A 25,742-nucleotide genomic window follows, 5' to 3' on the forward strand; every position below is an offset into this window, starting at 1 on the left:
AGGATGGTATACTATTGTGCAGGATTATTCCCACCAGGTTTAATGTAATCACACCAATACTACTTTGTTCTCGGTTTAAGAAATATTTTTACTTGATTGATAGATTAAATGTTTTTCCACAGCAATTTACCACAGCAAACAGGAGACCAAACAAAAACACACAAAATGTGATAATAACAACCTGTCTGAAATAAAGTACTGGTTCCCTCTTCAGTTGAGGTAAATAAAGGCATGATGATGATGACGATAAAGCCACAGGTCTTTTAACCATACTGTCAGTTGGAGGCACTCTATTTCTACTCCACAGTGTTTCAAACCGGCCTGCAGAGAAGTCTTCATATCGTTCTCTTAGAGTACAGTGGAAGACGAATACATTTTGTTATTGAGTTTAGCTGACATGTTCCTCAGCTACTCATTTCCATTCTGTCAATCATGTGCGGGTTACGCTGAGGTCAGTCAGTTTGTCTCAGTGATGTGAATTCCTTCCTTTTGTCTTTGCCTCTCTTTCGCTCGGTACATGGTCAGCGATATCATTTTAACTGATACTGAGCAGAGGAACTCATACATAAAAATGAGCCGACGTCTGGTTGCATGTGCCCTCTGTTTAGAGTAGTATCATTTTTTATGCCATTCTAAATGCTCCCTCTTTAACACTGAGGGAATCGGTGTCAGCAGCAAACCTCTGTGGGAAATCACGGTGATATGAATAGTAAAAGAGATAAATGTTTTTCTACCTAAAGTATGTATGTATGTATCAATGTTCTTCTTTGCAATATGTATATACATGTATGTCAGGTACTTTACAGTTTTATGGTAGAAAGTGGCCTCCGGTTCCCGATGTAATGACCATATTGTTTAAAGGTCTCCTATCATGCAAAATGCACTTTTTTTACGTATTTTATACATAAATATGTGTCCCTGGTGTGTCAAGGAACTCACAAAGTGTCAGAAAACAAAAACCTCTCGCTTTTCCTCCGTACCCAAATCTCTAAAAACGGGGGTACAACGGAGCTGATCCAGATTTGCTGCCGGTATGACGTAATATCAGAAACGTGGAATGGCTTTACACCCACGGCCCTGTCAGAAACGTTGCTATCAGAAACAATGCCCGACGTATTTTGGACGTAATATGGTCTTTGTTTATATTAGCAAGCATCGCTAACACTCAGAGCTAACCTGCACTGGAGAGAGTACATGTGTAAAAAAGCAGGAAATAAAAAAAAAGGAACTCACCTTGTGGTAAACCCGCAAGAGAAAAAGCATTTGAGCTCCATACTGTTTTCAGAAATAAGCCTTGAAGTGGTTTGGAACATGATATGGCGTTTCATCACGGCAGCATTTAGCTGAGTATCTGCGGGTCGAATTCTGAGCAGGCATTAGCCCCCCGTCCCCCCCCCTCTTTTTAGTTTTTTCCACATTTGTTTCCCAGTTAGTCATGTGTTTAAAGGTCCCATGACATGGCCATTTCTACTGATCATAATTCCTTTGTTGAGGTATACTAAAATAGATTTCTATTGTGCAATTTCATTGGTTTCTCATACAGCATCTCTGTATAGTATGTGTATTCACTCTCTGTCCTAAACCCCCCCCCCCCTCCCTGTGAGCCCAGTGGCCGTCTGCGAGACAGCGAAACCCAGCCCGAAACCAGCCCGAACACACACACACACGCGGCCTGGCTGGGAGTTTGTGTGTGTGCTCACATACCGACTCAAAGCCCCGCCGCACCCTTCAGCATCCCGCCGTCTCAGGGAGGAGAAATCGGCGAAGCTGCAGCTGAGAAAAGATTGAGTGTGTGTGTGTGTGTAAGGAAGTCCGCGGATTGGTCCATTTGGACCAATCCACGTCACTGTACCCAGGAAGAAAACAATGGAAAAACGAGGCGTTCTGGGGCAGCATAGACAGGTATTTTCGGTGTATTTTAAGGGTTTGTGACTTTGCAGACCGTTTACATGCATAAAAACCGTCATAACACACAAGGGGACGGGTAATAACCGGAAAAGCATGACATGGGACCTTTAAGCCCCTGTCACACTGTCCTGAAATTGACACCCAATGGACACACGATAAAGGGAATGTTCAAATTTGGCTCTGATCGTCACAACATCGGGCCATTCGTGAGGGCATCTTAAGCCATCGTATGACCGCCGGTGGAGTTTCTCAGGCTCAGGCAGCAACTTCGTGAGCGGCAACTTCGTAAGGCACTCGTGAGGGCACCTTGTCAAATCGTATCATCTTCACGTTATCATCGGTGTCATCGGGCATTCGCCCTCAATCTGATCGGGGCAAATGCCCGATGGCACCGATGATAACAAGATGCCCTAACGATGGCCTTACGAAGGGCAAAATGTACACACGAATTCAATACGAAAATGAACCTTCGCAATGTCCTTCTGCAATTTTTTGGCATGCCAAAGATCTTGCCACCGCTCACGAAGTTGCTGCCGGAGCCTGAGAAACTCCACCGGCGGTCATACGATGGCTTAAGATGCCCTCACAAATGGCCCGTTGTTGCTACGATCAGAGCCGAATTTGAACATTTCCTTTATCGTGTGTCCATCGGGTTGTTTTATTGCACAACAAAAACATGTAAACATATTATGTAAATAATCCAATTTGTGTTCTGTGACACTGAAAAGGATATAATATATTATTTTGAAGGCGAGTTGACAGGAAGTTGTTGTTGCTATGGAAACAACACTACGGAGAAAACGTAATATCTTCTACATATAAAGACGGATAAAGTAAAGAACAAAATCTGAAAATATCAGTACAGTATCATAGTACTTTAATATAATTGTTTTTGTTACTTTCGTTGCAGTTGTGTGTCTTAAGTGTAATGTAAATGTTGCCTTTGTGTGTGGTTCGGGGCCATCTTCGTGCAAAATTCACAATTCCATATTCGTGTGTCCATCGGGTGTCAATTTCGGGACAGTGTGACGTGGGCTTTAAGAAATACCTGTGTGTGCTGCAGCTTCAGGCTTCAGAGAGGACGGTGCTTGATCAACCATACAGCTTGTCATGGGCCGATGGATCATGCAGCAGTCAGTTCAGTAGCTGCTTCTGCTTGCTTCACTGCTCTGCCCTATGCACACACTGCAGCATTTACAAGTTCTTATACCCATTCTTCCCACCTCTGTCATACATTTGGCTGACGGACATGCTGCAGAGACTCTCAACACATTGCTTGTGCAGATGGGATCAGTGCTGTGGAACTGAGTGTGATTGACACAATCATAGAACACTGCAAGCCTCTTTAAGGCTGAAGATAGTTCATTATGTCCAAATACTGCATCACTCTTTGGGCCAACAAAAAGTCTGCCCAACCTGTCACTGTAGAAGTGGGAAGTGAATAAGAGCTTAATAAGTCATATTAGGTAAGCGATATATAAAATGCTTTGCTCCGAGAACCATCCAAAATAAGTATTTTAACAAACCCATCAGACTTTTATTATTTATTCATTACATTTTGGACATTGCCAATATATCTCAAGGTTTGTTTACAGTCACAGAGAAATTTGATAATCCGTATTAAAGTAATCTTGCATTGAGATAATTGTACACTTAATGTTTGATTTCAATAACCCAATACACCAAACACTGTGACCAGGTAAGGTGGCTATCTTCCTCACGTTGATTCATTTTGCTCTGAGGTTGGAAGATCTGACCCAAATGTGTGTTTTCATTGCTGCTGTGGACTTTAGATGTCAACAAAAACATGTGGTATGCAATATTTACAATTTCTATATTGTCATTTATTCCCTCTCCATTCAACGGTACCTACTGTTGCTTAGAGGATATACTTGGAGGTGACACATTTTCATCCTTCATTTCTGACAGGACCCTAGAGGAGGACTCAACTTTATTTATAAAGCACTTTACACACAACAAAGCGCACACAGAGGAAAACAAAAGAACAAACAAACACAACAGAATAAAAGAAAAATCTGTCAAATAATAATTATATTATTAATAATAATAAAGGCACACAGGCACAGTTAAAAGCTAATGAATAAAGATGACTGCTTAGCATTTCAAAGTTTTGGGGCATTGATAGAGAAGGATGTGTCCCCACAGAACAGGGGCTGGACTGTGATGTAAGAGAGGGCGAAACCACAAAAATCACAATTTCAAAATCAATTCTGTGGCTTAGAGGCAGCCAGAGAGGCATGGAAGTACTGTCATGTTCTCCCTTTTCTGACCTTGTCAAAACACTTTTTGCGGTATTTCTAAACTGGTTGAAGAAAAAAATAACCAAAATGTTTTTGATAATACAAAAATAAGTCGCAGTAACCAAGGCAGGAGATTGTGCAGAGCTGCGTGACGCTTAGTTTCAAAACCCAGATGTATTTGTTTGAAACATTTAAACCCCGATTGCATACCACCTCTGGTTCTTTTCTAACAGAAGGGGGGCATATGAGGAGAAATAATATTGGTCAAATGATGTGGTCCAAAACAATAACATCTGGTTTCTTCTCATTTAGCTAAGTTTGCAGCCATCCGGAATTTATTGTCTTGAGAGTGTTGAGGTCAGATAGTTTGTCGTAGTTATGGTATCACCTGCTCAAGGTGGAGGTTGATCTTTGTACCATCCACATAAAAGTGAAATCAAACATTGTGGACAGGAATGTTCTGCTTTACTCATAGCTACACAGTGTCTCCTTAATAAACTGTTTTCCAGAGTGTCATGTCCTGTAGGTCCACCCTGCATGTAAACACAGCTAGTGGTGCTGAGTCTAATGGACACTCAAATAGTATTATGATAATAGTTTTACTTGATCACAGCAGATATACAATGGGTGGTGGGACTCGGGCCATTAGGTTCCAGGTTTCTCGCCCTCTGCATTTCTTCATCCTCCATTTAGCATAATCACTCTCAAACAATCAGCTCTCGCATTATAATATGGAGTGTGGTGTTATGCAGAATAAAAGGGTGTTAATGTGGAGTATTTGAATATCCTGATCTGTAACCGTGACAAGCTTCCCAGCAGCCTCAGCAGCAGGTAGCTGATTCAGACAGAGAGGCCAGGCATGACCTACATGCTTAAAGAATTACAGCAGTCAACAAAGAGGATTCTCTTGGATTCATGTTCTGATACTCGGATATAAGCCCACACTGGGGCAACAGTGGTGAATAATAACATACTTGTGGATGCATTTGCACAAGGTCTCCCCTTGCTGCTGTGATTTATAAGCAGAGCTTCCATCTGCAAACAGACTAGGAGGCTTTAAGCTCCGGGGGCAGCACCCTGTGTCCACTGCTATTTACTCAGCCAGCCGAGACCAGGAGCTCCCCTGGCAGGGTCCTGCGCTCGCTGTGCCCATGCATGCTTTTCTTACATTTACCTGTCTGCTCATGGGAAGGCGACAGCTACAGGAGGACGGCCACAATTTGCCACAGGTTGAGCCATCTCTACTGTGTCATTTCCCGCTGCTTAATAAATGAGTGAAAGCTGCAGGCTATCATGTTCTCAGTGGAATAACAGTGACTTAGTTTTATGAGCATTGTCTTTGCAAAACTCTAGTCACACTTTGAAGTCAATAAATCATCGTTTTAATAAGTGGTGGATGCATTAATTAAAGGAAAATCCTTGTGTAAATATTATAGTAAAAGCATGTAAATTCTAATTAACACCATCTTCATTAAAAGAAGGCATGACTGTAACTTGTAATGTTTTCAAACTATAATCACAGAAGCCTCTCTGTGTTGTACTTGATGTACTGTGAGCTGAATATGTGTGCAGAGACGCCGAGAGGAAAGGTGCTCCACTTTAAAGTGATGTGATAGATTAGGGAGGAGCCCTAGCAACAGAATAATTTCCCTGGTGACCAATTTCTGAACACTCCCTAAGCAAAGAAATCAGCAACAAGCCAACATGTCAGGCACAGCCTCACGCCAGAGTGCAAGCGAACATGCTGACTCACTTCTAATGAGCAGCCAGAGTTAGAAATAATAACCTAAACCACGAATCCTAGGTCATATAGACCACTGACTGTCCTAATTAGCACTGGACCTTATGCACTGTAAGCAGATGTACAGGTTTGCACGCTAACAACTATCAAAATAGCTTCTGAGGTGGCCTAGGGTTGATGGGAAAGAAAAAGAGAACAGTGAGGCTTGCTGCTTCTGAAATCTGCTTTAGTTTTGCATTTAGTTTTAGGATTCCTGATGCAGTCAACTGCTTAAATGACTTTGGATTATTTGTTTTTTGTCCCTGAAAAGGCTCGGTTTTATTTATCATTTCTATTAGTCCTGACCGACACGTCACTGCTTCTACTCTTTCTGTAAATGATTGCATTACTAAAGCAGGTGCTGCAGCAGTAAACAGCTACTGGTGTTCCCCTGCTCACCTTTACATAATATACATTTTATTTAACGGCTGAAGCTTTTAATTAAGCTAACAAAACTTGAAGCTGATATTTTTATATATAGCATGTGGGTATTTACTGAAATTGATTATCATTATTTCTGCATAACTTAGTGGTATTCATTGCAGTGCATTTGGGTCTCTGATTTATAGATGAAAAGGAGTTGCATCTGCCAAAATGCTCTCTGGGCTTTACAGGTTTTATTGGATATATACTTATCTTCGCTTTTTGCAATAACAGTCCTTTAAACAAGTAAATGACATCTGCGTTTGCCACAAAGGTGTCAGATCTTAACAGCATCCTGTTAAGTGATTACCCGATGCATTTCACACCCAAAGATCAATACTCTTTAATGGATCAGTCAGGAAACTAATAAAACAGGGTTTGATTGATTATCCTGAAGGTGTGTCATTGCCACAGCCTGCAATGTTTTAAGTTGTAGCTGCCATCCGAGCAGAGGTTCAAGTTGAAGAGACTGACATGGCGGCCTTTCAGCTCAGAGTAGATAACGAGGCTTCTGGCTCAGGATCAGTTTGGCAGACGAGACTGGCTGGAGGCGCTGACAGGAAATAATACTCTTGTCTGCAGATTAAATTCATTTGACTTCATACTTATTATCACAAAGCCTCAAATAAAATCTTTCTTCTGAAGTTAATCTTAGTTTGTGTAATACAGCAAATTCTAGAATGTGCATAATTTAGTTAAGGTGTTAGGATTCTCAATATAATAATACTAATACATTACATGTATAAATCACTTTTCTGAGTATAATCAAAGTTGCTTGTTTGAAATATGCTGCCAATGAGTCCATGGACAATCAGTATACTTTTTGAAGCTCTGCATTTCTGTTGTGCAGTAATTAATTTAGACATCCTTTCGGGTTTTCAAGTACAGAATTGTTTAAATCGGAAGTCAAACTTGCATATAGTTGTCATTTCTTTCTGTTCACATTGGTTTTGGTATATAAGATCATTTAGTGTAATCAGTTTCTATATGACTGTGTGTGTGCCATGGGCAGGGCTTGGCATAGGACTAAAAATGGCCATGCTTTTCCACGCTTCATCATCTGTGGTTTGTGTCAGACCCAGACTGTCTTTCCAGTCAACTGGAAAGGTCAAAGCTGCGGTAAAAGATTTAAATCATCCCAGAGAAGAAAGATTCACCTTGACAGGCGGAACCTGAAAACCGGTAAATAAGAATACAAACAGACTCATTCCTCTTGCATAAAGCAAGGACAAACAGACCATTTCATTTCAAGGCCGGTGTCGCTTGTGTTGTTTCAGAGGAAAAAGTCTAAATATTTTATTAGCCTTTATAGTCAATTATTAACTTTCAAAATGTGTGAATTATGTTTCTTTCTTCTCTCAGTTGAAATACTCACAAAGCCCTTGTTTGTACAATCATCATACGAGCAGACATGTTTTATCTTTCTCTTTCAGATCTATTAATTTAGTTTTTAGTTCTAAAACAAAGTGATCTTGGCAGGGCTGCTAGCAACAGAATGTTTCTAAATACAACTTGACAGGGTCAGCGGGGCGAAACAAACTGTTGGGCTTCGTTTTGGTACGGGGAGAATTAGACATATGCAGCATGTTAGTCTCTGATGAATCTCGGTAGTGTTTTGTTGTTCTATATTCATCCAGTTGTTTGCTGCTGGTGGAAATGTTTTCCCTTTTTTTTCATTTGTCATTTTAATATATTAATGCTCCGGCCACCCCTTTTGATGAATGCAGGAACTAAAGCACGTATTCAGCGGCTTTTGAGGACAACTGGGACCTTTGAAAAAAATCTTTCCTCTTTACTGTTTATTAATATACTAAAAAAGATGAATGTGAAATAGGTAATCTTACAGCAAGGCCTATGTATCATAATGTATTTGCTCACAGAAGGAAAGAATAATGAAACTATTTTCAGCTATAAAGCCATGCCTGAATAATATGTCTGCTGCAAAGTGCTACAAAGCAAGAACTATTACAAGGTGGTTACTTTTTATAATCATCTTGGAAAAGACAGCCATAAATATACGTAGTTTTTTTATATATATTTATAATAAGCATTATGATTCTCTGAATGTTGTTTTGTTTTCTGTATATGTCCCTTGTGGTTGTTGGGATATTATTGATTCCTGCTATTGATCCAAATGTGGCAACAATGACTTTGTTTTCTCTAGTTTTCTCATCATTTGAAAAAGCTGCCTCCTGCTGTTATGGCCTAGTTTTTTTCATATCCTGCTGAGTTTACACAGAATGAAAGCTGACTAGCTATCCAAATGAGTTAAATTAAAGACATATTTTAAAAGACTGAAGGACATTTTTTTGTGTGAAGCCGCCTCAGTCCTTGGTTTGGATCATTGGAAGAGAAAGTCTGTGTGTAAGTTAGGGCTGACGGCGACAGACAGGATCAATCGACCTCAATGGATAATCATATGCTGGAGGTTATTAAACAGCGAGCGCTACCAATTCACATGAGCCTGATCCAACATTCCCTCCAGCAACATATGCAAACTACCAGTGTTATGGACATCAAGTATGGGCATTAAGTACTAATTGGCCGTCTCGCTCATTGCTGCAACATTGAATGATAGGGTTTCATAAAAGTCCAACAGCCTCTTTTATGCAGCAGTGTGATCGTGATAATCGATCTAATGTGCAGAGGGGTGTTCGAGTCTCAGGATAAATTGGATGAGATAGTTTTGGAAGTCAAGAGAAGTACACTGTGTGTTGGGAGCTAGAGCATTGTTTTATAAAACAGTGGTACATTAGCATTGAAGGGGTATGAACAAATGGCACTGTGAATTGCTCCCCTTGGGAATGAACAAGAGAAGCAGGGAAGTAAACGCATATTTAAAGCAAACAATAGGTGTGCTTCAATGGTTACACTCTGTAGTGCTGTTATGTCGTACTTATTCAACGGAATATGTTTTTACTTCTATTTCTGTCTTTTTCTACACAGGCCTTCCCATGTATATCCACAGGCATCTATGGTAAGCATAATCTTCTTTGTTTAACTGACTTCTTATTAGGGCTGCTCAATTAATCATATTTTAATCGCAATTACGATTATGGCTTGCAACGATTACGAAAACAACGTAATCAAAATGATAATTTTTTTCTTTTTATTTATTTTCAAATTACTTCTTTTTTTTTTTTTTTTCAGTTGAATTATACTTAAAGTTCAGGGTAATCAACTGTTAAAAGCATACTGTTCACATTTTTTTTCTCCAATAAATGATGTTTTCAAAGTAAATGGATAATCGTTTTTCATAATGGTGATATCAATTATTGACCCAAATAATCGAGATTATGATTTTTGCCATAATCGAGCAGCCCTACTTCTTATCATCACATCATCCACACTCACACGCCAGTTGGCGCAGGCTTTGTCTTATGCAGAATGTTAAAACATAACAACAAATTCACCTTACACCATGATGCACACAGACACAAGCAGGTGAAGTAAATGTAGACCTGAACAATGCTTCTGCTCCCTCATGGGACCAGGCCTGATATGCAGCAAGGCATCGCTGGCAATAAGTGAGTGTGCTAATTAGACACATTGAAAACATGCCAAACTTGGTGATGAAAACCAGCTTTGAAGTTATGATGGCAAAATATGTTTGATGCAGGGAGTTTATGGAATATAGTAAAACAGCATCTGCTGAGGAGAAATAATGATTTCCTCACCGTTCTGACATACTGCATACAGTATATACACCATCCATTTAATAAACTCTAATAATCACAGTCGGTGCCAAGTATGCAGGATTAATAAATACATGCTAATTTGCATTTGCTGTCAATAAAACCCCGTCAGCAACAATATGGCCTAAATCCGAAGATGTGTCTTTATTTTAATATTTTCAAATTCCCAAGATGCCTATTATGTGCATTACAGAGCTTTTGCCATTGTTTGTTTAAAGCCATACCTGAGCCAGTAGGTGTTAAACATAAACAGGGATGTGTAAATGCAGTCATCTCGTGAGAGTCGTTAGGTGCTGTGATCACTCTCCATGACCGTAACAGCAAACATAATGAAGACCATTTAACAAGACCAAGAGTTCCCTATAGTGCAAACACGGTTCCCACAAGATGTTCCTATGTACATACACAAGGTTGATAATGCACCTGGGCCTAATGAAAAACAATTCAAAAGTGGTTTCCTAAACACCAAAGGAACTTCTAAAGGAACTGTTAATTCCCTATATGGGCTTATATCTTCATGAAACAATGATAATATATCTCTAGAACACTGTGCTCCAGATACCCCCACCAAAATATTTGAATATATCTTAAAACAGTGTAATTGTGTTTTTTGTTATCAACATTCAGATACCATGGGATCATTTACTTTTTCAAATGTAGCAGGTTACTTTGTAAAACTGATTACAGACACAGTTAAGTTATCTAAAAGACAGACACTGATGAAGAGATGCTGGTCTGTTTACGTCACATGCAGACATTTGCAGCTAAATTGCCAAATGCAGGTGAACTAAAATCTATTAGGGGCTATTAGTTTCAGTGGGTTTTTTTATGTTGTGTAGTTGGTTATGGCCATGATTTTATGATTATTGAAATGTATAGTTATGTTTCATATGGGTGTTTCCATAGAGCTAGTCTCTTTATTTGTCCCTCAAAGTGCACTAGATGGATGCATTTAACTCCAAAAAATCTTGAAGTCAATGGAGAGAGAAAAAGTATCTTTCGATCCCGTTTGAATTGTGCCATGAATTACACATAAGATGTTTGTTAATCTTAAAAAATAATTTCCATGTAAAAAAAGTCACAGTTTGTCGTAAAACTGTTGAAATATAAGACTATGAAAAATACGCAACTAGAAAGACTACAAATCCCAGAATCCCGGTCCTGCATTCTGGCTCTTACGGAACCGACTAACTCCCCTTGTGTGTATATGTACAGCTCTCAACATGCCCAGACTTGCAGTGATTTGCACCTCATTTAATACTGAAAGAAAGAAGTGAAATGTGCCAAAGTGACGACCGTCTTGGTGTGTGGTGTGAAACGGGAGATGTAGTTCATTGAGCGGTTTCACACAAAAAAAGTGTTACTTCACAGTTTTACGACACATTTAAAAAAATTTGACTTGCAAAATTATCTTTTAAATTGGCAAACATCATATGTGTAATTCATGGCAGAATTCAAACGGAATCGAAAGACAATCTTTCTCTCCCCATTGACTTCAATACTTTTCCGAAATAAGATCCCATGGAGCTCCCCCGGAAAGGAAGGGACTTCGCCTCTCTATAGTTTAAATCTCCTAACAATGTTGCCCATTTTAGACATAGGCTTATTATATTTACAGCCCTTAATAACATTCATTTTCTGGGCTCAATGTGTGTCTTGGCCGTTTTCGTTGTGATCGCTAAATTCACCTTGTTTCCCCTTATTTATAATATTATCACCGTTCCAAGCATTGCTTTTGTTTTGAAATCACTTCCGCAAGTTTCGCGCCCCCCCCCCCCCCCTCGCTCCAGTGACCATTAGACAATTTAGTAAGGTAAAAAACAAAAAACAAAAACGCCTCTCAGACGCTCTTCTGTTTACTTTTTTAATAAAGAAAAACAAATGGTATAAAATACACGGATTAATCTCCCTCCATCATGTTGATTTGAATCCAAAGTTCTGAACATGAGCTCGACCTTCTGAGCCAATCACAGCGCGATAATGACCTCCCTTCCGTTTCCACTGTACTTTCTCTCACACATACATGCATTCTTCTCTTGCATACATATATTATCTTCGGACATGCATATATTATTTATAATATTAAATGTAAACATTGAATGAATGTGCATGAAAGCAAAATGTATAAATATGAGCGTTACAATATATGAATATGAGAGCAAAGGAATAAGATAATATGAGAGCAAAATGTATGAATGTGTGAGTGCAAATATATATATATATATATATATATATATATATATATATATATTTAAGCAATAGCTCACGACAGGCCGTGGTATATGCTCATTATATCACAGCTAAGGGGCGTAGTTCGGCCCGACGCGAAAAGCAAACTGCAGGCAGTTTGCTTTTCAGCCCAACGGTATACTGTTTTTCTCAGACGCGGAGGGATACTGACTTGTTGTGAAAAGTAACTTACAATTCTACCCGTGGTATACGCTCAGTATATCACGGCTAAGAACCAATCAGATTGCTTGATTTGACTTGTCCGTTTTATCAATATATATATATATGTATATGTAATATGTGTGAGAGTGAAAATGTATGTATGTAAAAGGAGAATATATGTATGTGTGAGAGGACCAGTATGAATTATATGGAAGCCCATTTCCGCCACTTGAAAAAAATAAAATCCCCATGTAAAGTCATAATTATGAGATAAAAAAGTCGAAATAATGAGATAAAAAGTCGAAATAATGAGATAAAAAGTCGAAATAATTAGATAAAAAGTCGAAATAATGAGATAAAAAGTCGAAATAATGAGATAAAAAGTCGAAATAATTAGATAAAAAGACGAAATTATGAGATAAAAAGTCATAATGAGATAAAAAGTCGAAATAATGACATAAAAAGTTGAAATAATGAGAAAAAGTCATAATTATGAGATAAAAAGTCGAAATAATGAGATAAAAAGTCATAATGAGATTAAAAGTCGAAATAATGAGATAAAAAGTCATAAATATGAGATAAGAAGTGCGCATGCGCTGCAGTGGCGCTGTCTTCAAAGGTCCCTTCATCACCTTGCTGCTCTCCACCATGCAAACGGCATCTAGTCCTAAATAAGGTGTAACTATTACAGGTGACTTTTGTCAATTTTAGATGTTACATATAGCCTATATTGCAGCTAAACTACAACAATGCAGTTCATAGCTTTGACATGACCTGTTATGAACTATAATATATATGCCTATAGTTTTGTGGTAACGTTCACGCCACGAATGACAATAGTGTACAGTAGGCATACTGCTGCTGTGAGTTGCTAGCCTAACTCTAACCCGTGAACGTTACCACAAAACTATAGGCAATATTATTGTTCATAACAGGTAAAAGCTATGAACTGCATTGTTGTTTAGCTGCAATATAGGCTATATGTAACATCTAACATTTACAAAAGTCACCTGTAATAGTTACCTTATGTAGTTGACGCTCAAAGGTCCCTTATTATTGTTTTTTCCTTTTTGAAGAGTGTTTAATGTATGCTTGAACTTTGTTTTATTTTGTAAAAATGATAAGAGTTGTCTTTCCGGAAGTCATGTGACCTCTTGCTCCGGATGTTTATACTGTGTTTGTGTGCGGTAAAAGTGTCAACGATGTGATAACGTAATTCTACTGCTGGTCTACTAGGCAAACACGTTTTCACGGTGTTTCATGATTGTGCAAAGAAGAGAATAAACGTGATTGTGGACATCGGTTCGATGTTCTTTCAAGACCAGAGTAGTTACACCTTATTTAGGACTAGATGCCGTTTGCATTGTGGAGAGCAGCAAGGTGATGAAGGGACCTCTGAAGACAGCGCCACTGCAGCGCATGCGCACTTCTTATCTCATCATTTCGACTTTTTATCTCATAATTATGACTTTTTATCTCATTATTTCGACTTTTTTATCTCATAATTAGGACTTTTCATGGGGATTTTATTTTTTTCAAGTGGCGGAAATCGGCTTCCATAGAATTACGGCCTGTACGGCCCCTCATAAAAATCTTCACTGGTGATTATTTGTATTTTGATAAACATCATGCATGATGTTCTACCTCTGTATGGTTACAAGCATGTCTCATTGTGTTATGCAACTACAGTAGCCAATCACAGCCTGACATGAATCAAAACTGTCAAACTAAAACATCAGTGGAGGTTGAGCACCTGGTTCTTTGTGCATTTCAGCTACACATGTCTGCAGTGCCAAATATTTCTTAGAGTGCAAAAGAAAGGGTCATCTGCTGAAGATAATATATTGGTTATAGAAACACATTTATAAATTCAATAATGCACTCTTTATACCACAAGTCAAAAAAGGCATTCAGCTTAAACAGTGCCTATCACAACACAACACAATCCTAGAACACAACAACTAGGCATATATGTGAATAGACAAGCCAGATGTCTCATAATCTACTATTATATTATTAGATTCCTATTATGTAAATATATGTATTAGTTTTTCTCTCATTTGTTACTGCATGAGTATACAGACTATTCAAAATACAATAACTTATCAGCCATAAGGAAACAACAAAAAGAGTATTTTTTCATCTACCTTACAACAGTTTTTCTCTGAAATGTCACAACAAAGGATTCAATTTCCTTCCTAAGTTATTACTCTTCTTTCTTTATCCACCCTGCTTCATGACTAACAGGCAGCTGTCCCAAAGTACACACTGTAACGTCCCCACACACTCACTGATTACCAAATGACATAGATAAAGTCAAACCAACGCTATTGATGTGCTTATTAATTTATTCCAGCCATAAACATGCTGTAACAAGAAACTTCTTGGCATAAAGTATCTATCACATTATTAAAATCCACGGTGCGGAATAAATAAATAGCTAATTATTGTGCACTTTGTTAGGAGGCTGTCCAATCAATAGAATATACACTACACTATACTATATGAAAACACCCACACTATATCACTATATGCATATAATCATACTCTGAGCTCAATAGAAGAACTCTTCACTAGCAATATTTTACTTTTTCCACCAATCACTTTTGTAATTCACACATTTGAATCGATTTGAATGCATAACTCCTCATCATTTCCTCTCACCATCTCACCTGCAATATTTCTGCCACCTGTCTATGCACACATAACAAGATGGATATTACTGATGTATTAATGATAAGAGGGGCAAACATTTCTTTCCCACTCTTCTCTTATTCTGTCTTATCTCTTCCATCCTTTCTGGTTATTTTATTGTGAATTTTAGAGTCAGTGATGATACATTTAGCAGTCATTTCTGCAAGACGCACTTCTCATAATTTCCTGTTTTGCTTTGGAAATTCCTACCACACATTCTGCATACATCTGAACGGGCTTGTATGTTGCATTGCCTCTCGTTTCTGTTGTTTTGCACAAAACTCTGTGTGGACCCATTGTCAAATCCAGTTACGTCAATTGAATTGTTTAAGCTAAATACTGTATGTCAAATCATACTTTTACTTTAAAGGACTGCAATCTAGACAGCATCTAACACCTTTCATTCCTAGACCCCTTACCCAGTTTTATAAAGACAACATTAGGACTCAGTAATATAACTCAAAGGTTCAACAAAACACGATTTCAACGTGTTTCTAAAACAATAACTTGTACTTTGACAGGTTGAAATAAAATATAATTTGAATTAAGTATTAATTGTAATTAATTAATTGATACATGCAGACACATTTAAACATGGATATGTGGCATTTTAAACACAAGGGCAGGAGAGAGGGTCCCTGTTTGTACTGTACGGTGCTTTTTGCTGTTCTCTCTGGTGTCATGTGCTGCATTGCCAGTAGGAGCCCATTGTAGCGCAGCCCCTCACATCAAAGGGGTATGCAGCAGAGGGGGGAATCGGGAGGGGGGGATTAAAAAGCCTGTTCAATAAATGGCTTAGCTCTTAGAGCTTCCAATGACTGCATCTCCACAGAACAATACAGCTGATAAAGACTGGAGATCTTCACAAAGCAGAGGGCAAATAGAGGAGGGACTTTCAGAGGAGCTACAGTTTAGAACAGCAGTGTGGTGTTACTCTGTACTACTCCTCCCTATGCCCCTTGAGTACCTTGTCAACCGTTTTGACACGTTCTCTACATTTTAGATAACCTTTAAGGTCAACTTCCATTTTAGCAATGTAAACAACTGCTTTTTAGTGTGAAAGGCACATCTTCCTGATGTCTCTTTCTCTGTCTGTCTCTTTTGTATCTCTCTGTAGAATACACACAGATATAGCCTAGCATAGTTGTATGAGTGCACACGGTCATGTACCAAGGTGCTATACTTATGCACTTGACTTATTTCCACACTCGAAATGCAGTTTAGAAAAACAAATCCTGTGCTCCCAACATTGTGACAGAGAGGAATCAGGAACAAGTTATCCAAGGCCTTTGTGGAGAGAAACATGGATTTGTCAGGGAAGCTAATGCTAATTGACACTCTCTCTCACGCCTCCATATTCCAGGAGACTCAGTCACCATTGACAGATGATGGCAGAACAGGGAGGTTGGGTGTAACAGGGTTGCGCAGGGGGTACCTTAGACGCTTGGAAAGAAAAATGAGGGCTCACACTGCGCTGACAGTCCAATCCCTCAGTCCGACCCATTAGCCACAACAGAATTTCTGCACGGATAGTGTATCGGAGGTACCACCCATAAACAAACTCGTGCCCACCATGGGCCACGAGGTCACCCGGCATGATAGAGGTTATTAAGTGCCGCTCCTGTTTGCACATCAATCACAGCCATGAGACCCGGGTTTAAATGAATTATTCCTTCCAAAGAGGAGGCACCTCTCAATGTCCCACAAGATCAGTGCCAAGAGTCCAACTACCTAGACCAAGAGAGGTCATATTGTCTTTTTATGTTTCCCTTTCTCCTCCTTCATCCCTTCCATAGATTCTCTTGTTGTCTTTTTTTCATCCCACAAGTCTGTTTCCATCTCATAGTATGCACTCACACCGGCTGAGCTACCTGTTAAACCTTGTGTAACCAAACACACATAAATACAAATCCCATTCTTAGATGTACAGTGGACAATTCAGCCTTGTCTATTGCTGGAAGAGCACTTTTCTTGTAATGAGCTGTACAGTTTAGAGAGTGTCTGCTTTGATCTATCTTAGCATGGACCAGAGAACTCAATGATAGAATGCAAAATCAAGGACATGAACATTACGTCTACAACTTTCCTGCATTACAAGCATTTATATCCCTATCAAAACAATCGTACGCCCTGAACATGGCAATACTACTTCTCAGGATAAATATCTTCCTGTAGACCGCTCACCCTCAACCTTTGGCTCATCTGTCTCTGTGACGGATCTAAGGATTGTTGACAGAGGAGTATTTGGACCGACTGGTGGCTGTGTGAGATATGCGGATGTAATATGTAATCCACCCAAGCTCTACTGGTATGTCCCTGCTGCCTTTCTACAGTACTGTCCAGATCAAAGGTGTCAAGCTGCTATTTTTTCTATTCCAGCCAGCATCATACTCTGGCTCTCTCATCCCTGTCTAGGATTAAGAAGGTTGGAGACATTCATGGCACCTTATCTCTCGGCAGTGATGGCTCGCTGCTGGCTTGCCAGAGATGGCCGGGGCAATCCCCCCCTCTCTTAAAACCTCAGGTTTACTACAGGGAGCTTAGCCCAGCTGGGTTAGGAATTTCAAGGTACATAGGAGCACCGTGCTGTATCAGTGGGTAGCAGAGTGTGTGCTCAGAGGGAACCGGAGCTGTGTAGCCCATTTAACTGCAGTCACACAGCGTGCATTGTACTCAACACTAGCCTTGCTCTACCATTTTCATGGATGATAAGCCAAATGTATAAATACTTGTAACTCAAAGGACAATACATTTTTAGGCCTTCGAGAAACTTGTTTGATCATTAAACCTTCACATATCAAACACTCCAGAGGATGTTTTTAAAAACGCGTAATGGTAAATTTAGCGTGTAGGACAAAGCATGGGCTCGCCTATATGGAATGTTTCCAAGAAAGGTCATCATCTGTTGTGCCACGGAGGCTGCTCTCTTTCTTCCCACCTCTTTTTCTGCCTGTCTTCCTCTCAAAGCACCCTCCCATCCCTCTTTGTCTCTGTCTCCTTCTGTGGGCTGCAAAGTCGGTCATGGTCACAGCACTGCCGTGTCCCAGTGTTGGCGTAGGAAGGAGCTCGGGGCCATTTGACACCCACGCTTTGGCGCCTAGAGTCCTGGGGCAGAACTCTGTCCTCCACCCCAGGTCACCTCACCTCTCCTCTGGGCACTGATGGGGTGACAACCCTCTTTCCCTCCTCACTTTCCAGATGAATACACAGGACTGCTGCCCTCAACTAGAGCAGCCCTCCACTGTGCTGCACTTAATGATTTCCTCCTGCTGCCTAAACCACAATCAACTAATCTACTCTGTATTACATAGTGCGTAAATGATTCCTTTCTGCCTGCAAGTTATAGAAGGGCAGACGTCTCTTTCTAGGCCATCACATTTTATTGTAAGGAACATGTCTTATGTATAATGTCCTAATCTACAAATGTAAAAGTAAATCTAATAATATTTGTAATACCTTTCACCGTCAGATAAACACAGACATTTCATGTTTACAGTATGTCATATCAACACCCATAAGGATTTTACTAGTGCCAGACAAACCCAGCCTCGGGCTCTATGCTGCTTCAAGGTGGACAGCTCATCAAAATGAATGACGAGTGTTGAAATGTGAACTTGACCAACAGAAGCTGAGGGACAGCAAAGTGGGAACAACCGTACAATTCTTGCCTCAAGGGGAGAAAAGCTGTACTTTGTTGCTGTACAAAGAAAGTGCTATGTGCTGAAAAGAAAATATAAAAACAAGAACACTAGAAATTCTAAAGCCCTAAAATAACAGCATGTTGTGGAATCCTCTTCACAACACAAGCTCACTCAGGAAAAACAAAAATGGAGTGGTCTGCAATATGCTGGAGCCTACCCATATATTTGCAAACAAAGTATGGGGATGAATCATCACACTGACGTGAATTCAACTTGTTGACTTGGCTCCACTCGTTTTATCAGGGGATGCAGCTTCTTCTCACTCCTTCTCACCAGAGCAAAACACCTGAGCTACACAGGTTTGTTGTGAAAGTTAACTCTGTGAATGTAGGATGTGTAATTGTTGCATACTGGCAGAAGAGATAGCAATGGGCTTGCTAGTTTTTAAAGCAATAAATCCATGCAAAGAATGCACAATTGTATTATTTAACCTGGTCGATAATTAAGGCAGAGCTGCATGCGATGTAACATGGGAGCTGCTTAATTATGAATTAATTGTTCTACCGATTTAACTTCCAAATCAGTTCCTTTCCTCTGGTTTCTAGTTTTGTAGGAATCTGATCAAATCAGGTTCCTCAAAAGTCACCTAGGTTCTTGCACAAGTGTTCATAAAAGTGTTTTACATATGCGTACGAGAAGGGCCAGAAACTCTGTCTCCTGGTTGCATCAGAGATTAGAGTCGGCTCTCTTTTTCTTCACATTAACAAAGGTGCTACATGCCCAAGATCATAGGAATAAAATATTTGAATTCTGTTTTAAGATGAAACTCCTCTCCCGCTTAAATCACTGGGCTGATGCAGGGACATGGATAAAGATGTACCTTTCATTTAAAAGGAAATGAAGCCAAGTCATCGTTCTCATAGAATTTGATCCTGCTTTTTAATTGTGGCATAAAATGAGTCAAAAGATTAAATGAGGTGAAGAATACTAAAGGAAAAGACCTGCCTTGCAGTCTTCTCAGGTCAGATTCAGTCTTTATCTTACTAAATGTAATATGCTCACTACATTTGTTGTGGTCACTGAACCTTTAACTACTGTATTGTTCAACATCACTGGATGTACTATGCAAATCGTGTGAGCCCACTGTTCCCCTGCTACCCTTTGTCCACATGGCACGTGCCGAAGTCCCTGTTCCCCTCTCTGTCTGGATGCTGCACTCTGTCCAGTGATGAAGTAGAGGAACCTTCAGCAGAAATAACAGTGCACCACCTGAGTCCTCATCAGCGGCGCTGCGCTGCACATTTCCCATCAGTGCGCCTCACTAAGACAAATCTCCCTGAGCCGGCCATATTCCCAGCATAGAAGAGAGCCGAGCCAAGCAGAGCAGGGACCCTGGAGGGCCCACCACCACTGCGCCTGACGCCAGCTCTCCACCTTCTGACAGATTAGCCTTCACTGAACCCTCCGCACAGCAAATGGAGCAAAAGAGAATGAGGAGGAGGCGTTGAGGGGGGGAAGATGTAGAAGTAAAACACTGGACTTTTTCATTTTGTGTGAACTTGAGCATGAAAAATAACCAGCCCACTCAATCCTACGTTTTCCAGCTAGTGGATTTTGCACTTCCAACTGAGACTCCTGTGGCCAAGAGATATGATTGAAGTGATGTTTGAGGGTTTTTATTGTAGCTGTTTTTAAACATATAAACATAGTTGGCCCAGCTGACAGGGACAGAGTTGCACACAGAGGAGAGGTAAAGGTAGTGGATGCTGTGAAGGAGACACATGATGAGAGAGATCAGCCGATGCACTCAAACGGCTGCTGTTGACCTTGGGCCGATGATGTTCAAGACGAGCAGAGTTCCTCTGGCAGACTGCCCCGAGGTGCACTGACTCCTTTTTCCAGCTTTCAATCTAGATCTCTTTATGTCATCTCTTTTCCAACATTTGTTTATCATCCTACTTTCCTGTTATCTTCTTCACTGGTTCTATAGCTCACCTCTTTTCACCTCTCTCCCTCTCTGTTCAGCTATGCTATGATTAATAGGAATAGCTCTCAAATCAATAGAGCATGTGTAGAAACTCCACACTGCATAGATTAAATGGACTCAACAAATGCCACCCACTGCTTATGACCAGTTAGACCAGAATGTCCTAATATCATGTTTAAGGCCTGTTTTCAGCTCACTTTAGGTGACACAGTAAGAGCCCAAAGACGGGTCCTGACTTCTTAAGATAATGTGCTCATCTATTCCATTTGTTTATGTGCTTACTTCCCGACACCTCTCCCGTTGTGTGTGCTCTTCCTAAACAGCTGGTGCTATCTCTGTGGATCTATATTTCTCAGCTTTCTCGTCTTCCGCACATCTGTTTACCTATGGTACTTGACGTGTGAGTTGGAGTGTCGGTACACCTGCATACGTGTGGAAACGGATTTTAAAAAAGGAAACATCATCAGACAAAGTGATATCGCTGTAAAGGTTACGTGTGTTTGGGGAGACAAGAGGAGTCAGGTGACCTGCAAACTGATTTGGCATGCTGGATTAGGTTCTGAGCACACAGCTCTGGGGGCAGCTTTTGAAGGGCAGGAGCCGTGAACGGGCCACGCACTGTCTGCAGACACTAACAGAGCACCATAGGAGCAGACTGGCTTTCACTGTTCGCTGGTATGCTCCTCACATCCCGCTCCACACAGGGCTTTAACAGCATCTCAGCCAGAGCTCGGCAGCGCTTCAGCCCGTCTAACTCAACCACTCCTGTCAGGCTGAGAAGGGGGAGGAGAAGAACACCAGAAAGAGAGACACATCAATGGTAGTCAGATAGGTGAGGGTAGTGGGAGTAAAGCTTCGTACAGTATATCTTGACTGTCAAGGCAGTTGATTCAAAGCATTTACAGAAAAGTTATTGAGAGGCTTTGACAGTGGGGGGGTCTGGGTGAGAGATGAAAGAAATCAGGAAATGTAAGGCTTGATCTTGGTGGCTTTTCATTTTCTTTTCATCCTACTTAAAAGGTAGAGGTCGTCACAGTGGTTGTAAGCCTGTTTCATAGGTCATAGAATGTTAAAGTTGTGTCAATGACCCAGGAAAAGAAAAATATTTGAGAATGTGACCCATGCAATAACCAACAGGCAACAACTGTGGCATGGCCCTTGTATCAGTTGATGTGGGTTGAAATTGAGGTCTTGACCTCTGTCGTTAGAGGAAGACAGTGCCTGCTGCAACCTGCGGTCTCTTATGGAGTTCAGAGGTGAGGATATGGTGGAGATTGCCGTTTTAAATCAGGAGCCAGGTCAATTTGGAGTCAGGACTCAAAAGTATGGGCTATGTTTGTTTGTTGGCTTCCGGGCTTATCTTTGCATAGGACAGGCACTGTAAAGGTTGTAGCTGTGAAGCAACTTTAAACTAGCTCGACAGACCTGTGTAGAGAGTAAAATGCTTTCAGCAAGTTCGGTGAAAGGCCCAGAATAAGAAACTCAACAATAATCACTTCAAAATGAAAACAACTGAAACACTACTTGGTGACGGAGTAGAAGATTGTCAGTGCTTTTAGTAATGGCTTATATACTCTCCAGCTGAAGCAAGGCTGGCTGAAGGGCTTTTATAGTCAATAGCTCACTCTAAGTGTTGGCTCCTGGGAAGTTCTCTTCAGTGAAATGATCTTGAGATCAGCATCCAGCAGAGTCCTCCCTCTGTTGGCCTTATTAAAAATTAATCCAATTGCCATGTGTGTTTAGATCGATACATTGTGTTAACAGTTTGTGGCCCTTCTCAGCAGGTACGAGTAATAAATGCAATAGTAAGCCACATTGCTTTTCAGCCTCACTAGCTTTACTATATATTCCATCCGGCAAACTGCTAACATAGGATAGTGTGAATGATCACACATGTGTCATTTTCCACCTAAAGACAAAACAAATCAATTGTACCTGAGGTGGTAATTATTGAGGGTGTGATGAATATATTTTGTACTTTGCATCTACAGTACACTTTTGAACCCTGGTATGAGTCTGTGTGTGTTTACCCATCACTGTTCATCACACGTTTTGAACAGTTTATCAGACAACTGGTGAGACAAGCAGCTTGTGCTTCTTTCCATTGATTTAGTAAAAATACTGTTACCTGTGGAGATGTCGGTTTGTCTGTCTGTTCTGTTCGCCGGTCTGTTTTTGTCTCCCTCTTGTATTTGCATGTTGGATACTACTGGTATTGACACAGTGTTTCTCTCCTATAGGTTTTCCGAATGAGCCTGCAGCTGACATCGCTCTCAAAACCGTAAAGAGCTGGAATGACGATAATCCTGATATGGTAGGGTAATGCATGTTCAAAACAAATGGCTGTCAATCTCAAGCCATCGATCCTTTTGTGCAGGGAATGCTTTCGCTGAATGCTTTGGTGTGAGGGGAAATTATTGGACCACAGCAGAACACTAATTATTATGCGTCCCATATCAGACAGACATCTCATCAACCTGCGCCGCTTGATCAGCCATTTAGTTTGTGGTCTGGCTGCATATAAAATTAAAAGCCAGTCTGAGACTAATCAGGCCTTAAATGGTCTGTTGACTGTTTAATTGGTCTATGCTTGGGAGATTAAACCCAGGAGAACATCTACACATCAGATCAAATAATCTGAAATTGGTTTTGTGTTAGATGAATCATAGTGATGCCATCACATTCAATTTCGTAGAAAAAAGGCATAAACAAAGTAATCACAAGTAAAATAACCACAGGTAATGCTATAATCTACAAAACAGATCATACTTTTCAGTTGAGTTATTAGTTGAATAGCATAATAGTTATCATGATGTTGACATTTTAAATTCAAAGCAAATTGTGCTAAAGATTGAGCTTCATGCTGCCATTAGCACTTTACCTCAGAAAAGCCAATATTACTGTTTTATAATCCAGCCAGTGAGAAAAACCAATAATGTGTGTGCTTTACAAAACTACTGCTTGATTCTGATATCTGCGGCCTTGATGTTAGGCTACACCTAATGATCAAAGATAACTCTGAAGCCTTTAAAATTGTCTCATATTGTGTGCTTCACCCTTTATATGTGCCTGTATTGTAACAAGTCAGCACTAATTAAGCAGGTGCAACTCCATGTGAAGCTGTTATTATGACCAAATTATAGCCAGAACTAATTTCAATACAAGCAATTATGAGGTGTATACACAGAGCATTTACAGCTTAATTATCACAAGTGAAAAACATTCACAATTAAAAAAGCGTATTTATCACCTGGAGTTGTTTTCATTAACAGTTTGTGATGATATAATTGTGTAAAGGAGGCTGTTTGTGCATCAGTTTGTGAGTCAGAGAGTGATGGTAACCTTCGGGGGTCATTTCTGTGACCCTGCTTAAGTCTGTCACTGTGGATTGAGGTGTTTTATAAAGCTCACAGCTTGATGTGCTACAGCAACCCTCAGCTGGTGTTATGGATGTTTTCAGCCCAGTGACTGTGAGCTGCTGGATAACTTTGCAGTTGAGGTGCTATGTTAGCGACAGTTGTTCACTGCCTGATGATTTCTGTAACATTTCTGTGGGGAATCCATCAGCACTCTTCTGTAAAGAAGGTTGTATATCTTATTGCTCACTGTAAATAACCAGCTAATGTGAAAAGCTGACTTGTGTTGTTTTGTATCACATCAAGGATTGTTTTCTTGCCATACGGAGGCTGCACAGCTGCACATAGACTGATAGCTATCTGTGGTGTAGGTATTTCAATTGTAAAATATTACGATTCATGGAGAGGGGTAGACGTCTATGGAGGCTTCCCTGAACACTATTTGGCAAAGCTCAGCAAGCAAAAGCAGTGGATCCTCCACTCTAGCTATACCGAGAGAAAGTAAGCTTTTAACAAGATCAGAGAGAATAAAGTGATACATTTTACCCAGAAGTACAGCAGTATTACATCGGAAAGTCTTCCAATCAAACTGCAGCAACAACATGCACTGAAGCAGGAGGTCTTCCCCTCACCGTTGCTCAGTGCGTAGTTGCTCTTGGCACATCCCGAAACAGATTTTGTTTTGCAAGTAATTATCGCTGTTCAATTTCAAACAGACAGAAAATAAGATTCTAATATTTAAAGGTCCCATATTATGCAAAATATACTTTTCCATGTCTTTTATACATAAATATGTGTCCCTTCTGAGTTAAGAGATTAGGATAGTTTCTGGAAAAAATATTATTTCTCTTTTTGTCCTGATCCATCTATTTAAAAACAGAAAATTAGTTGATCAGAATTTTGGCCCCTTTGTGTGCACGTGAACAGTTGTGACATGACCACCTAAACAGAAAGATATGGACACAAGATATGTGCAAATGTATTTAGTATCCTATCCATGTGAACATTATTTAAGTGGGGGGGGGGACCTAACATCCTCTAGGGGGGTCCGGGGGCAGATTTCTTTTTTTATATTGAAGTTAAAAGCATCAATCTGGTGCACTCTGAGAGCAACATTAACAGATCTATGGATACATCTCTCAACACCCATATGAAACAGAACTGTAAACAGATTTTATTTTTCTTCATGGATATTTTACAAATCACTCTCCTTTTAAAGTGTATTCTTGTTTATTAATAACAACTTTCTTTTACTGTCATATAGTATTTTATACCTGTTTTTCATTTATTATCTTATTTTTTTATAACTAATGATCATATACAGTAAAGGTGTGCCTTTACCTCACTGAGCTAAGATTATCAGAACCTCTAAGTCTGTCAGGAGAGAGCTCTCTTCCACCTGGTTGTAGAAAAAGCTCCTTATATTCATTAGCATAGCTAGCTAACCAGATGCAATAAACCCTGGTACCGCCCTCGCCCTCGCCCTCGCTCTCTCGCTCACAAAATACGCTTGTGCCACACACAGCCGAGCTTGAGTGACACACAAAGACCCAGAAGTAGTTGTAGGCTTACTGTAATGTAGCATATTATTTTCGATGGTGTTATT

At 40.1% G+C, this 25,742-nt stretch overlaps 1 protein-coding gene across 6 annotated transcripts in view; it reads left to right on the plus strand.

Moving 5' to 3' along the window:
* Nucleotides 1–25,742, plus strand: part of macrod2 (mono-ADP ribosylhydrolase 2) — a 418,271-nt gene that overhangs the window by 307,280 nt on the left and 85,249 nt on the right. For all 6 annotated transcript variants that reach the window (XM_079688242.1, XM_079688245.1, XM_079688246.1 and 3 more), the window contains exons 7-8: nt 9,319–9,349; nt 23,021–23,094. In XM_079688242.1, the coding sequence (XP_079544368.1) occupies nt 9,319–9,349; nt 23,021–23,094 (105 nt within the window). The remainder of the gene's footprint in view (nt 1–9,318; nt 9,350–23,020; nt 23,095–25,742) is intronic.

The sequence above is a fragment of the Notothenia rossii genome (assembly GCF_949606895.1).
Source record: "Notothenia rossii genome assembly, chromosome: 6".
NCBI classification, from domain to species: domain Eukaryota; kingdom Metazoa; phylum Chordata; class Actinopteri; order Perciformes; family Nototheniidae; genus Notothenia; species Notothenia rossii.